Source organism: Argiope bruennichi, chromosome X2, assembly GCF_947563725.1.
Source record: "Argiope bruennichi chromosome X2, qqArgBrue1.1, whole genome shotgun sequence".
NCBI lineage: Eukaryota > Metazoa > Arthropoda > Arachnida > Araneae > Araneidae > Argiope > Argiope bruennichi.
The window spans coordinates 54,773,755-54,790,423 of record NC_079163.1 but is presented as its reverse complement, the minus strand read 5'-3'; the positions used below and the strand labels follow the sequence as shown (position 1 = coordinate 54,790,423).

At 28.6% G+C, this 16,669-nt stretch overlaps 1 protein-coding gene across 1 annotated transcript in view; it reads left to right on the top strand.

Moving 5' to 3' along the window:
- Positions 1-16,669, top strand: part of LOC129961002 (telomerase protein component 1-like) — a 148,024-nt gene that overhangs the window by 74,511 nt on the left and 56,844 nt on the right. The window contains exons 31-35 of the mRNA XM_056074793.1: positions 437-581; positions 3,423-3,704; positions 3,845-3,977; positions 7,073-7,259; positions 12,105-12,214. Of these exons, the coding sequence (XP_055930768.1) occupies positions 437-581; positions 3,423-3,704; positions 3,845-3,977; positions 7,073-7,259; positions 12,105-12,214 (857 nt within the window). The remainder of the gene's footprint in view (positions 1-436; positions 582-3,422; positions 3,705-3,844; positions 3,978-7,072; positions 7,260-12,104; positions 12,215-16,669) is intronic.

Genomic DNA, 16,669 nt, shown 5'->3' with positions numbered 1-16,669 from the left:
GTAACACAAACGTTTGTATGCTATAATGAATAAGTAGATTCATTTAGCAAGTTGTTGGATAAAGAAAGCAGGTCCATTAGATTGAGAAACTTTATAAAAAAATAATAAAAAAATTTGCCATTTGTTGAAATAAAGTAAATATTACAATAATTATTTGTGCTTAATTCTTTGTATTCATGACAAATTTCGGAAGAGTCGGAACTAAGAACGCTGTTTCCAAATTTATCATCATGACCCATTACTTGTATGGATTTATGACTATTTTATTTGAATTTTTTTATAATATTGTAAATGGATTTTATGCTTTATTAAAATTGAATCTCTAAATTTTTGGGATGCAAAATTTTAAATTGTATCTGTAAACTTTTGATACAATTGTATTTTGATTACAGTGAATTATAGTAAAATTGACGGAAGCTGTTTTAATTACTTTCAGTGATGTAAGAAATCATTTTCCTGACATTCTTCAAGAAGCTGTTAATTCCACCGGAAATTCTGATTTTGTTCTAGTTATTGATGGACTAGATCATTTATCAGCTGATGACCAGCTGCTTGATTGGCTTCCAATAAATTTGCCTCAGGTAATCAAAATAATTTTTACTAGTGATGATTTCATTTTCATTGTGATAAATTAAGGATACAATCTTATTCTTCTTAGGTTCTTTCATTGCTTCTTAGTTTCCTCCATTTTATAATACTTCTTGTATTGTTTTAATGGAGTGGTTAAATTTCTCTTCAAAGTGTAATTTTAAATTCTTCAGAAGCTTTCCCTATAAATATGATTTTTATAAGAAATATTCCATTAAAATTAAATAGAATGAAAGAAATCAATATTTTAGTGGATGGTAATGTAATCTTTGTTGCACCTTTGGGATATGCTGGAAATATAAAACTGTGTAAGTTGGGCTGAGATTTATTTTCAGTTCAGTATTAAGTTGTAAGTTTTGTGAAAACTATATATGATATAATTGATTTATCATTGATGTATTATGATAATTATTTCTACATTGATGTGGTAGTTTGAGTTTTTAAAATGTTCTTAGATCATATTTTTCCCTTTCTAAATTATTTGTTTAAGATTATGAGTTATGATTTTTAAATTTACGAGTTTTAGAACATATATCAAGTGAATTCTTTTTTTCTTCCATGCTGACTTGAACTCAAATTTGTAAAAGTGAAATTCTGATAAGAATTATAGTTGCTATAAAACTACAAAGCCACTTATAGATTTCTTCATATTTTTCTCTCAAATGTTATTAAGCATTCAAAAATCTTCACTAAAGGTTGGTAACAACTAATCAAATAGTTATTTTTTTATCATTTAAAATGGTATTTTTCTGTAATCAAAAACTGTTTTTATGCTTCGATTTCATCATCAATGTCGTAATTCTTATTAAATAAAAATATTGCAAATATTTTATTTATTTGTCTCTGCTACTCGCAGTATTTGTTAAAATTTTGTATTATTCATTAAAAATTGTATCTAACTTAAGAAAAAAAATTATCTTTTCCTATTTTTTTTAAAAATCATTTGTTACAATCCAATCTTGTGAGGAGATAAGAGATGTAAAAATCGTTGTTTAAACTAGTGATTTTACTCTATTTAAAAATAAATTTGCAGATCATAAAGTGATTTTATATCTTAATTTTTAAAAATATTTTTACACAAAAATATTGCATATGTTTATGGAAAGAATGAGCATTGCTTTTTTTCTCATCGTTTGGTATAATCTGTAATTTCTAAAGTTATGAGATTTAAAAATCATTTGGTAAAACTGATAATTTCATTATTTATTAAATATAAATGAATAATCATTAGTAATTTTAAGGAAATATATGTACAAACTACTGAATTGTATTTCTTTAAATTTCCTAACAACTAATATGAAGCTTAAGGAAGATTTTAGTTGTTTCATGACAATTAAATCTTTGTATATTGGTACTACTTAATTATGCCGCTTTAATCGAGTTTATATTTTTGTATTATGACTGTTTTTTCTAAAAGTTCTGACAAGAAATATATAATTGCAACAACATTCAGTAAGTGACAGTTTAATACAAAAATTAAATTAATTAGATTAACTGAAATAATTTAATTAATTGAATGTTTCTAGAGATTGTGTTGTACCAAAAATTTAAGACAAAATAAAGTTAAAACGTTAATGGTAATTCCGCATATAGAGAATTAGCTAGTTAATGTTTTTATTGATAACATACGTGAAAATATTTTCATTCCGAGTAACGCTTGGTATATCATAATTAATTAATTATATCTATAATATGTAATAATTTTTACTTTATCTATGTTTTTCACTGTAACTTTAACTTTTTAGTTGCGCAGACCATTATTTTTTCTCATAGAACGAAAAGCTGTGTTAGCAAATTCCTTTCATGAACTATAGAAGTTGCCAAATACTTTCTCATGCACCGTCTTTCCTGCTTTCTGCCTTTCTAGTCAATATGCTGCATCGAATTCGCCATAGTTTAAACAAAAAAACAACAAAAAAAAAAAAAAATGTTGCAAAAGATTCAAATTGAACTATTTCCTTAAAATTAAGAAGAATAAGTCATTAAAGAACTCCACGACTGTTTTTCCAAATCATTCTTTACATATATGTGTAAGGGAGGGTCATAAAGAAAACTTTCCCGATATATGAAACTCTAGCGACATACCCATTCAACCAATAAAAAGGAAATTTCAAATATTGTTATTATAAGGCATGCGCTGTAGGTTGTGATTATTTAAAACAATGGAGCTCTCACACGGTTACAGTATATATATATATAAAATTTGAAGAAAGTTTAAGAGGTTTAAAATCGCTTTAATCTAATAATCATTCATATGAATGGAATTTTTATTATTGATGAATAGTGTATTTTTAAAATAACAAGAATTAATTTTTTGTAAGTCAAAGCATTTATCGTTGTTGAACTCTTGCACTTAAAGTGGCATGGATCATAGAGAAACAGACAGCAAACGTAGAAAGAAAAAGTTAGAAATATATTGGCAACTTCTATTGTTTTGAAACGGGCTAATCATCTGTAAAAAAGTTTAATCAAACTTTTATGGGGTTCTCAGTATTAGCCGATACGGTAGTTTCTTCTTAAACAATGAAATTTATTGTAATTCAAATTTGAGACCTGAGAAAAACTAAAGATTCAGGCGACTCAAAAGTTATTGTAAGGTTTTTTTTTTTTTTTTTTTTTTTTTGTGTGTGTGTGTGTGTGTGTGTGTGTGTGTGTGAATTAAAATAGATGTATTTCCATATTTGAAATTAAGAGACACTGAAAGTAGTTATTTCGTTTACAAAACACAACACTTTTCTCTTTAATCAAGTATTTCAAAATTCGTTCTGTGTAAACCATGTTTACTCATTTAATTTTATTTCTTTAAGGCATAATAATGATCTTATTTATTATAGGGTCTGAGACTGATATGCTCTGCTTCAGATACATCTTATGCTTTTAAAGTTTTAAATGAAAGATGTATGCATGAAGACATTATGCATGTGAATTTAACAGCAATTAATCAGGTGGATCGAGAAAATGTCATAAGGCGGTATTTGCAATTGTATGGAAAATCACTTGATGAAAGTTCCTTTAATAATCAAATGTTGCTGTTGGTGACTAAAAAAGATAGTGGTACACCTCTTTACTTAAGAATAGCATGTGATTACCTCAGAAGTTATGCTTCATTTGACAATGTAAGTTTTATATCTTTGCTTCATGATATTTAAACAATTTTTCGTTTCAACAAAAAATTAATAATTAAGAAATATTATCTTCATTCAATCCATTCTATTACCTTCTTAATATGCGCATTTCATCTGTTTCTTTTCTTTAGTTCATGTCCACTCTTCAAAGTTTGCCATCATCTATGCCTTTACTTTTTCAAGAGATTATATTGCAAATGGAAAATGAATATGGATCTGTCCTTGTACAAACAATGTTAACTTTATTATCCATCACTAAAGAAGGTATACTTAATATAATTAATACTTTTTTTCTTTAATTTTCTCATCATGTTCAAAAATAAGTAAAAAAAAAAAATTATCATTTTTTTTCAAAAATATAAAGAAATTTAAAAAGTAAAAGAAGGGGGGGGGGTAATTATTTTTTACTGATGTAATAAGTTCATCAGAGTTGAAGAAAATAAATGACTGTTAATATCCACTTAACTTATTTTCCTTTGTGGGAGAAAGATAAAGAGCAAGAATTCATGCCTTTTCAGTTTGATAGTATAACATTCGAATAGAAGTTATACATTTTCGAGACTGATATTATGATTCAAAATTACGGTTAAATAACTTTTACTTGACTGATAAACTGCCTTCTAAACTCTCACACGACTTTAAATTGGGATATTTGATGTGTATGGGGTAAATATATCGTCCTAAAATCTCTGCATGTTTTCCGTTGATTTATAATCCGATTTGGGATTTTCTGCTAATGGAGTTGAGATTTAGTTTTGTGTAGTATGAATATAACCAGTGAAATGACTTTCTCCCCTTATGTGTACCAATATTTCCTTTTGAAGATAGTTTTATTGTTTATATTTTTCGCTTTTGATTTTACTTTTAATCTTGTAAGCATGATTTTTATTATTATTGCAAAATGTAAAGTTTGCAATTTCTTCAGAGATAATTATTTTATCGATTTTTGTTTTTTGGTTATCTGAAAATGGCTTATCACTGTGCTCTGCTTGTTTAAAAACAGTTTTCTCTCAGTTTAATAAAAGTTCTATTAATAATTTAATTGCTTTGAATATGCTGTAAATCTCTGACCATCTTGTTTCCTAGGTGCTTAAAGCTGATCATAAAAGAATAACCGTAATTCGATTAACCGTAATTTGAAGATTTTACTATTACTTATTCTGCTATAGATAATTTAGCGAAGAACTACAGTGATTCAGACAGTGGTAGATTTCTGTCTAGAGAGCTACCTAGGAGGCTGGTTTTGGAGGGGACAAATAGGTCGAATAACTGATGCTCTTAGTCTTGTTACCTAATAAATAAATTTGTAAAAAATACAGATTCTATGAATTGTAGAATAATAGAAATTTGTCAAGTATAATTCGTTAGGTTCCTACGAATTAGACTTGTTATGTTTCATATGTTTACTTTGTTATTACAGTATTTGTAGACACAAAACGAATGCTTGGATAAAATTGTGCACAGACGTACATGTCACATAGCCATGAGTCATAATAAATAAAAGTATACATTTCTATAAAGTTACTAAAATAAAAAAATATTTAGCCTAAAATTAATCTCACTCTGTTGATTAAGTTAAAAATATATTTTATTGTGTACCTAAATTGACCTCTTTATTAAAAGAAGGACCTGCCTAGGGCTTTTAAACTGTCTTATTCTATCAATGATTAAAAAATAACAGGGATAATCCCATAAATAAAGCATATCAATTTACCACTTCATATTCATTAAAATTCTCCTTCAGAGATTAATCAGCGCTGTGGTGGCCTGGTGGTAAGGTCTCGGCTTCGGAACCGGAGGGTTTCAGGTTCGTGTCCCAATTCCACCGAAGAACCGTCGTGTAAGGGGGTCTGTTGCACGTTAAATCCGTCATGACCAAACATCCTCCCGCTGGTGTGGTGTGGTGTGAGAGGAGGGTGCCAGCTCAGGTGTCGTCCTCGTCATCTGACCGTGGTTCACAATTACGAGGTCCGTCCCAAAATAGCCTAGTGTTGCTTCAAACAGGACGTTAATATAACCAAACCAAACCAAAATTCAGAGATTAATCAAACAGCATTTTACTACAAAGAATGCTCTTTCTTAGTATCTCAAATACATAAGTTGTACAAAATCAATATCTCTTAATACAACTTTTTTGATGCAGTCAGTGTATCAATAGATCATTACATTGGAAAAATTTTTTTAATCTATATCAGTATTATTTTTTCAAATATTCAATTAAATGTGGGAGGGAAAACAATAGGGTACGGGGCTTGTCGAAAAATTATTTCAATAAGTTTTCTATTTAAATTTATAGTACCAAAAAAAATATAATATTATATAATATAATATTATTATATTATATTATAATTTTAAAGTAATTAAAATAGTTTATGTATTGATAGTTACTTAGAAGAAAATAATGAAAGCGCATTTTCCGATATCTGAAACCATGCACTGTTACGCTCGTAAATAATTTTTTTTTTATGTTTTCCCGAGCTACAGTTGTCACAAAAGTAACCTTTTACCCATCCAAATTTTATGTATAAAAACTATTTGAAATAGTGAGTACTTTTTGAAAAGAGTTTTTTTTCTGACATTAGAATATATATATATATATATATATATATATATATATATATATATATATATATATATATATATATATATATATATATATATATATATATATATATATAATATACATTCTTCATCAAGTTTCTAGTCGAAAAAAAATCTATGCTAAATATTAACTCTTGTGTAACATTTACTTAAGTGGAATGGCTCTAAATTTTGCTCTAAAATCCGTATACAAGCATTATTACAAAATATAAAATAGACTTTTTGGTGTAGAGAAATTTTTTTAATGGCACTATGGATGTGGTAAATTACTATATAGAAATTGTCTTCAAATTAAATATCAAACATTAGAAGGTAAGTATTAAGTAAATTTAATAGCACAAATAAGTTAAGTTCATCAAATCTGTTCTTGTCATGTACAGATTTGATTTTGGAGAGGCTTCAAAATAATTTAATGCCTATTCATATTATCAAAATTCACTGCACACACACACGTATATATATATGTGTGTGTGTGTGTGTGTGTGTGTGTGTGTGTGTGTGTGTGTGTGTGTGTGTGTGTGTGTGTGTGTGTGTGTGTGTGTGTGTGTGTGTGTGTGTGTGTGTGTGTGTGTGTGTGTGTGTGTGTGTGTGTGTGTGTGTGTGTGTGTGTGTTATGGATAGACATGGTTTTCTTGGGAAAGGAGAACAAATGTAGTTAAAATTATTTTTAGAACTCAGATAAATTGAAATTATTATGCATACTCATATATAATGTAAAGATTATTAATATTCATTTTGAAATTTTTTCTCCTCGCTAGGCTTGGATGATGCAGATTTACATACCTTGCTGTCATTAGTTTCCCTCGAAAAAGAGAAAAGGTCATTCTTGTCTTTTCATGAAGCCATTTCTCAACTGAAAAAATTAAGTCCTGACAACATGCTATCTCAAGTTACATATTGCTCCGTAATGCACACTGTTAGTTCGTTCGCTTTTGGCTGCCGCAGGTATGTTATTTTTTTATTATCTTGTGCTTATTTATTTATTTGTTATTGAAACTTACTGCAGGGAAAACTTCTAAAATTTCTAGAGAAAAAAATAACTAACTGAAATAAAAATTTATGATAATTTTTGAAGTAATGTTGATATTATTTTTGAAATTTGAGAGGGTATAGTCAAAAGACTAATATCGTTTTATTGTTGTAATGATGGCCAACATTTTCCATGATCTTGCCATCTTTATCCTAAATCAGATTTTTTTATTTTCATAAAAATAAAATAATTTCGGATATAAAAACCCATAGAATTTATGCGGTTCAAAATTACGTAGTCCGTCCCATAATAGCCTTAGTGTTGCTTTACAACGGGACGTTAATATAACTAAACAAACAAACCCATAGAGTTTATCTTTTCTCTTATTTTACTTTTGTCTGCACTATTTTATTTCGATTGTAATCTAGTGTTTTCTTTTTAGAAAAATAATTTTACATCTCTTAGAACTGAATAACATTTTTGCTCGCAACTTGTTGTAAATTAGTTAAATTGTTTACTGTGCATATACTCAATGAACAATTCATCCATAATTCTAAGAATTGAAATACTTCGTGTTGTTAATATTCATCCATAAACATAATCAAGGTGAGATTATCAAATAGGCAAAGTAAACATCTACCAAGGGACGCTGAATGAGACATTTTTAGAGTATCTTGAGAGTAATCTAATTTCGGAATTTCTTTTTATTTTCAAAGATCATGCCTTTGGACGTATTCAAATTAAAATAAAATATGGTTTAGATTTCAAACCATTTTATTCGAATTTTGTCATGTTTCACTTGCGGATCGTCACGAATTTTTTTCTTTTGGTGGAGTGACTCGTAAATCAGAAATCCAGATATAATTTATATTCCAGCATTTAGATCAAGTTAAAAATATTTTTGTATGTGCGTGTGTGGGTGTTTACTTTATTTTTCAAATTATTTTTAAATTACAATTTTTATTAATTAAATAATTAATAATGAAAGTTTTATAAGCAAAATCCTGAAACCAATGCTATGAAAGGTGACCCACAAGGAAATGATCTTTTTACTATAGTTTTTCATAATATTTTTTACTTAAAACTGTTTGTAGAGATATTAAGTTTAAAAAAAAAAAGAAAGAAAAGAAAATAGAAATTTAGAAAACGACAGGAAGGCTCCGAAACGTGCATTGCCTAAGGTTCCCTATAAACTGTGGGTAATAAGCATGTCTCACCTTCCTATATTTAAAAAAAATGACATAAAGAATCTATTTTTTATCACTTATTATTTTATTTGAGAGTGAAGAAGAGTATCATCTTATATGTGTGATCTGATGAACTATGCTTTTCATTTGAATGAAAAAACAGATTTTCAAGTTCAGCTTGTTTTTACGATGTCCTCTGCCGTGAATATTTATTTGCATTATTGTTTCCTGAAATTTCATTCAGAATTTGAGTTGAATCTGATTTAGACGCTCATCAGAAAGGGTAATTTATCCAAATTTTGAATCTTTCTGCATTTGAAGTGTTTTTCAAATCGAATTTCTGTGTTCAAAATTTGAAAAACTAAAGCTGACATTTCTTAATATCCTTCTGCTTCTAGATGAAACTTCATTACTATTTTTTTTGTTGTTGTTGTGGTTGTGTTTCTTTTTCTTTTTTGCTCTTTTTATAAAAGATGTAAATAATTTTTCATGTGTTTTCCTTGTAAGAGCATTGTAATAGTTGTCAAAGTCTCTCGGCTTATGATCTTACTTTAAAAATGATTTGATGAATATTTAAATATCAAAAGATAAATCGAAATTTAATATTTACTTTAAAAATATTTTATCTGCAATACACCAACTGTGCTGTGTTTGAAGTATTTTTTTTCCAGTTTAATATTCGTATCATATTTTGTTTCAATGGGGCTTATAATATTATATTTTTCGCAATCAATGCCTGTGTTATTGCTAAATTAAGCTTCTCTTTCACAGGCATGGAGCAATGGGTTGTCTTGAACTTCCGTAGAAATTCATCTATTGCTTGTCTTTTCGTACGTCAAAGTGCTCCAACCCATAACCTTTAAGATTTTTTTGTAAGGCAATCCTACATCTAAACTTGAACTTGCCTCATTTGGAAATTCTTGTTGGTTTTACCCTCGAAAGTCTCTTATTGGTTCTGTTATTATTTATTATGATTATACGGGAAGCTCTTTTAAACTTAAATTTCTGAGTCGTTATGAACTTAATGATATTTGAATTTTTTATGTATTTTTATATTTCTGAGTTAATTCTTCATTTTTCCTTTATTCTGCCAAATGGGATTTTTAAGATTTTTGTTTTCAAATATTGCAAAGGTAATTTGTTTCTTTTTTGGGCATTATCCATGATTCAACAGCATATGACTGCACTGAGATTTTGTAAATAAATGTGGATGAAATTAATCTGATCTATTTTATGGAATTTTCGAATGACTTATTATAGAAGAAACTCTATTGCCTTTGAAGACTAGCTTTTATTGCTTTATGGAGCTATCATATTGATTAATAAATATACTTTTGCTTACGAATATATGAAAATTGAAGAACTACTTATTAATTGCATTCAGCTGTTCTAGGTGACAATTGTAACCATTAAGAGTTTATGTATCTTCTAGTTCTTATGCTTTGTTATTAAATATTTTTAAAAATAAATTTGCATTTAATATTTAATGTAAAATGTTTTTTATTCAGTATTGCTTGGATACCATTAAATAAGTAGGGTTCATGTTAAAGCAGAGAAACTGGTACCATGGCACAATATAACATATGAATGATCAATGTATTGATTTTAAAAACAATTCATTTTATAAAGATACACCTGAGTCTTATAATTTAAATCTTCTAAATGAGAGCAAGATTTTATTTTTAGGGCGAGAAACATGGTTGTTATAAACTGTAAATTACATATAATAAAATTGAATTCCCACTGTCTTTTGAGACAATAATTAACATTAAAAGTCTACAATTGTTGTACATATTTCTGATGTAATAAATGATACAATCTCCATTTCAAGATAATTAGATTTCTTCTTGATATTTATATGAGGCATCAGAGGCAAAACAATTAGGCATAGCTTCTGGGCAGTGAACCTTCTCTTATTTATTATAATTTAACTTTTCTGTCCCTTGGCTGTTGTATTTGCATATCTTTTTTCTTTAACTCTCTCTGGTGAAGATTATTCATTGAATCTCAAGATGACTGAATAAGTATCAGAAACTTCAAAATATAATTGAAACGAGTATTATCAATACTAGACAAATTTAATATTATTGGTGAAACTTGTATAAAATTATTCAATTTCAAAATCTTGTATATAAAAGGCCTGTCAGCTCAAAATTCAGATGTACTGCAAAAGATATTTCTGAAGGGTTGAAATGCATCTTCCCTTAAAAAAAAAAAAAAAAAAAAAAAGTGCTTTAACTTTTATGAAACACAAATTCTCATATTTAAAATATATTAATTTTTTGGATTTTTAAAAGCTTTAAACAGGCTATGCTTAACGTCTATTCTATCTAGTTTTATTAAAAAATAATAAGAGTATCAGCAAGGTCATTTTGCAAGTGGTTAAAATCGTTAGCCTCATTGACCTGGTAAGACGTACTCTGAAATGGAATGATTTTTTTCTGTTGTAAAAAAAACAAAACTATTAATCTAATAAAAAATATAGAAAAGCATTTTAGTTGCTTGTACTAAATTAGAAGGATGTTTTTCCCCACAAATGTAAAGGTGAAGTGATAAAAAAATGTTATTATTGAAAAATTGCATAGAAAGAGAATGAAGGAAAGTGACAATACATGAAAGAGACAAGTTATTTTCCTTGTGATTAATGATAGATGTGACCTAGTACCGTTCTTTAAATGTCATTTTTTGTAACTTATATGATGCTTTGTGATGTGAATTAAATGGTTTTGAACACAAATTCAAACTATTTCGTGTTCTTTGTCTCATAGTTGATGCTTTTAATTTCTACTTGTTGTGATGCTTCTTGGAACACAACAGTTTTTCGTATCTTAAATTTAAAAAATGCTATTAGTGCATGGTTTAATATGCATTTTCATAAGAACAGCCAATATCTATAGGGAAAAATAATAAGGGAGAGTATGAATAAGATTTCGAACAGTGCAGATTCAAGCTCTTTGCTTCTATCATTGTGTTATAAATTTAGATTTTTGTTGTGCGTGATTAAGACTTATTAGAAATTGCTAGATTGAAAGATAGTTTTTGTTGCATAATTTTTAAGACAGTCAGTTTTTATATGAACTTGAAAGAAAATCTAGAAAATAGTTTCTGGATTAGAAATTGGATTCCAATTGATATTAGCTAATAATAATACATGTCATTCATGTTGCAGTATTTTAATTTCAGATGGAAAACATATAATAAATGGTTAGAAATAGTTGATGCATGAATTATCCCACACCAAGGTAGGGGAATCGTATAGGAAGAACAGGGTGTATATTTTTATTTAGAATATCTAAAATGTTTTAAATTAAAGTGTGACACCAGAATCAAGATTTAAAAAAAGTCCCCCATAACTTTTTGTTAGAGGTTACCTATATATAAAAATTAGAGCATATTTTATTATGTTGGATAATTTTTTCTTTGCAGAACGTGTTTAAATTCTAAGATTTCTTTTAAAATGCGAAGAAATTCTGAAAATATTTACCCATGAAGATACAGATCTTTCCTTTCCCCCTTTATTCGTTTCTTGTTTCAATTTTCTTCCTCTTGGCCTTTTTTTTTTTTTTTTTACCTATTCGATATATTAAAATAAAATTGAACAATAATGATTTAATTTTATATGTTTACTTTTAGGTTCAAGAAATACTCTTTAATTGGCTCAGAATTTGAAAAAGCTGTTAAAAAATATTATTTGAATAAGAATTATTCAAATTTCTCTAAGTACATGCATCGAATCTTAGCAGGTAAGGTTTATTTTATCATATTAGTGGTTTTTATTTATTTAGTAATTATTTTTTTGCATTGGATATTTGCAGTAGAATTAAAGTTTTTATCGTATTTGAAATGAAGGATTGAAGTTGTATGTTTAATTAAGACTTTAGAAGTAAAGTGAAATGTCCATTTTTTTGCCCTGCTATTTTGATATATATATATATTTATATAAAGAAAAATATAACAATGGTGCATATATATATAATTATTTAGGTGGAGGCATTGTTGAAGAGAATTGCAGTTGTCCCCCAAACCATTAAAAGATCTTCATTGTTGAATTCACATAATTTTCAAAGAAGTAAAGATTATTGAGTAAAATTTTTAGGAGACTCCAATAGAGAAGATGTATTAGAAATGGCATGAATTCAGCTCGTTGCCAAAGATTTATTAGAAAGAACCTTCAGAATATTTAACATCCTCTCACATATATATACAGTAGGCAAAATGATTATTTGTACACCACTTTTTTTTAAAGTTTTAGAAACATATAAGCAGCTATTTTATTCATTGCGACGTGTGAGCGTGAGTTTGTTGTTTATTTCTAAGTAAACGAAAAAAATATTTTGAAATAATTGAAAATAAAATCTAAATCTTACAAACTTGAAAAATTTCTTGCAAAAAGTATATTTGTACACCTATATCTCTGGTAAGTATTACTATCATTTCATGTCATTTTTCACATTATAGTTAATTTTTTGGATAGTTTGTATTTTTTAAACATTGAAAGTTATCTTTTTTAACAGTGAAGGTCACTCGCAGAGAAAAGTTGAGAAATGTTCACGAAATCAAAAGAAGTCTCTTTAGACACGAGAACTCATATTGTTAACCTTAATAAAAGTGGAAATTCTTATCGCGAAATTCAAAAGATGGTTAAGTTATCCTTTACAACTATTGGTTACATCGTAAGAAAATATAAAAATACTGGACGCATTGAAAATGAACGCAGGACAGGCGGCCCGAGTAAATTAACTTCAAGAAATAAACGAAGTATTTTTAAAGCAGCTATTAGAAAACCACAAATTTCTGCTCAGAAAATTGCAGATGACCTTCTCGCATCTTCTAACATTAGAATGACCGCTCAAACAATAAGAAATATGTTACATAGTGCTGGTTTAAAAGGCAGAACTCCGAGAAAAAAACCAATGATCTCTGAAGTAAATAGAAAGAAGCGTCCAGAATTTGCTATGAAATACAAAGACAACCCGATGGACTTCTGGAAAAAGGTTGTTTTTTCAGATGAGAGTAAGTTTGAAATTTTTTTACCCCCTAGTATCCGAAAAATCTGGCGAAAAAATAAAACAACCCTTGATAGTAAAAATGTACTTCAGATCCTGAAACATGGTGGTGGAAATGTGATGGTTTGGGGCTGTGTAGCTCATTGCGGTGTCGGAAAATTACACTTTATTGACACAAAAATGACAGCTTTAGGTTACATTGATGTGTTGCGGCATAACTTATCAGACAGTGCTAGAAAATTGGGTATCGGTGACACTTTCTTATTCCAACAAGATAAAGATCCAAAACTCACTGCGATAGTTGCTAAAACATGATTGCTTTATAATGCGCCAAGACGCCTTGAAACTCCACCACAATCCCGGGTTATAAATCTAATTGAAAATTTGTGGATGCTATTGGATGCTCAAGTCCGAAAAAAAAATATTACAAGTAAAAATAGTTTGAAAGAAGCACTCATGGAAGCTTGGGAAGAAATAGATCAAGAAACCACCAAAAAATTAATAGAATCAATGCCAAGACGTCTTGAAGCAATTGTAAAAGCCAATGGAATGCATAGAAATTATTAAATTTCTATAAAATAATTATAATTATGCTTAAAATTTGTCACTAAGTAAGTGTACAAATACTCTTTTTGTATAGTTTTTATAAAGTTTTATTCATTAATCAACTAAAGTTTATGCGATTGTTTTTTTGTTGATATTTTATTATTATTTTACCTCACTAGAATATATTTCTGCAATTTTAACTTAGTTACCTTATTTTATTTTGCTATAATATTCCAAAATTGAAGTGTACAAATAAACATTTTGTCAACTGTATATATATATATATATATATATATATATATATATATATAACAGTTTTGTGTGGTTGAAATGTTAGCATCTTGTCGAAAGTAATCTTAAGAAACGAATTGCATTAAGGAAATAAATTACTTAATATTCTAACATAACTTTTTGGTCTGGCTGAAAATTTTTCTTTCGACAGAAATGAACGCCTGTTGTTTTTGTTGTTGAAAAAATGAAATTATTAATACTTGCCCATTGTTTAATTTTGTTTATTACCTTTGCAATTGTCTTTCTATAAAACACATATGATTATCTGTACAAGAAATGTGCATTTCGTCTACATAAAGGTATGCATTGGCATGTAGTGGAAGTTAGTTCAAAATGTTATTAACTTTTAAAATGAAAAGGGTAACACTTTAAACACTGCGGAGAAGGGCACTTTCTTTTTTTATAAAAAGTCAGAAATCTCAGATGCCGTTCAAACTCTGGACTGTCACAGATTTTTTCTGCAATTAAAATCGTGCAGTTCTTTAAGAATGCCATATCTCCATGTATGGTCATATGCCTTTTCGGTATAATAACGATGGTTTTAGATGTTTCCCTTCTAAGAATGCTGGTCATTTGTCGTTTTTATAAACTAAAAAGGCATCTGAAGTCGATCTTCCCTTTCTGATACCACTGTGGAATGGACTGAGAACTTTTTTTATATCCAAAAAGTAGATAAGATGCTGGTTAATTATTGTTTCTAAAAATTAATCGTCACTGTTTGTTAATGTAATGAGATGACAATTCAAAGGGTTTGTTGTATCGTTTTTGAACTTGAAAAGAGGAATAATTATTGTCTTTGTCAAGAAAATAGAAAATACTTTTCATTCGAAATCCATTTAAAAAGAAACAACAAATTTTTCTAAAGTTCATAAGTTAAATGCTGGATCATTGTATAGCTGAGGTTATCAATACCAGCAGAAGATACATGAACACATATTAAAGCGAACTGAATTTTTTGAAATTTTATATAATTTTAGCTGGAAGATACATTTGCAAATTTAAAAGCTATTTAATTTGCCATGTCTTTTAAAGATCATATAATTTGATTACTGATATTTAAAATGGATGTTGAATTAAAGGGGATAATGCCAGCAGTGTTTTTTAACTTAGCACCATGGTTCTTGCCTTGATCCTGAGGACTTAACAGATGAAACAAATCTTCTCCATGACATTCTAAGTCTGTATCACTGAATATGTTGGGGTTCTATTTTTGTTTTCTATTTAATTATAATTTCTCTTGTCGGGTATCTGCAAATGATACCCCATACATTCCATTGTTTCTTATGCTCATGTTGGCAGTCATTATTCCACCGCGGTTTACTCTACTTCCTCCATATGCATTTAGTCTGCGGGATTGATGTATTAGCAGAATGAATTATGGTTTGATTGGTTAGTTCTATTTCCTAATCAGTTGAATTATTTTCAACCATATCTTTACTTATTGTTGAAAGAACAGCGAATTTGTAACAGTCTGTTGCTGTCAATATATATCTGGATTGCTGGTTCCATTTTAGATGGTTGTGACTCTTATCGGTTACAATCAAAAGAAAATGCCCACTATTGTAGAAATAATTGTCTATTGTCAAAATGAAAAACCGGTAGAATTGAGCCAGAGAGAATTTATAACAAGAGATATTGCATAGAGAAGGGCCATATAAGTTGGTTAAAGTAAATTTTCTCATCTGTTTTCAGAAGGCTTAATGTGTGATCTGGTAAAAGTTGTTCAATCGGTAATGCTCTTACTTTAGTATTAGAAATTCCCCAAATGAAGATATGGCCATTGAGGTCTCCTAGTATTAGGAACGGAGATAGAAGCTGTTGAATTAAACAGTTTAAATCCATTTGGCGGATATATTGTCACGAAGATGCAAAGAATAACAAGTCACAAAGTAACACAATATCAAGTTTATTAGATTTAAGCAACTCGTAATAGACAGGCGAAGAATTGATACCACTGCTTGTGGGACTCAGAATTTATACCTCTACAGAATAATCTAGAATTATGAAGAAAGTTATAGAAAGTTCTAGAAGCTTCTAGAACATTAACAAATGAAGAATAAGAAGTGCAAATTAAAGTTCACCCTTTAAATTAATGCGATTCAGCTGGGATTCGAACCCTTAACTTTGTGCGTTGCAAGCGCATATTTTACCTCTGAGCCACGCTGACTATGTGTAGATATTCTTTTTGCGACATTACTGCCCTCTTAAAAAAACATCGACTCGCTAGAAGAAAAAAAAATCAAACTATGTTAAGAGCTTTCCTTCTTGCACGAGTCATGGGTCCAGTATGTATGTTTTCTTTCTCACCAATAGCCTCTTCTTGTTTTTGTTCATCCTCATTTAGGGTTTGCTCGC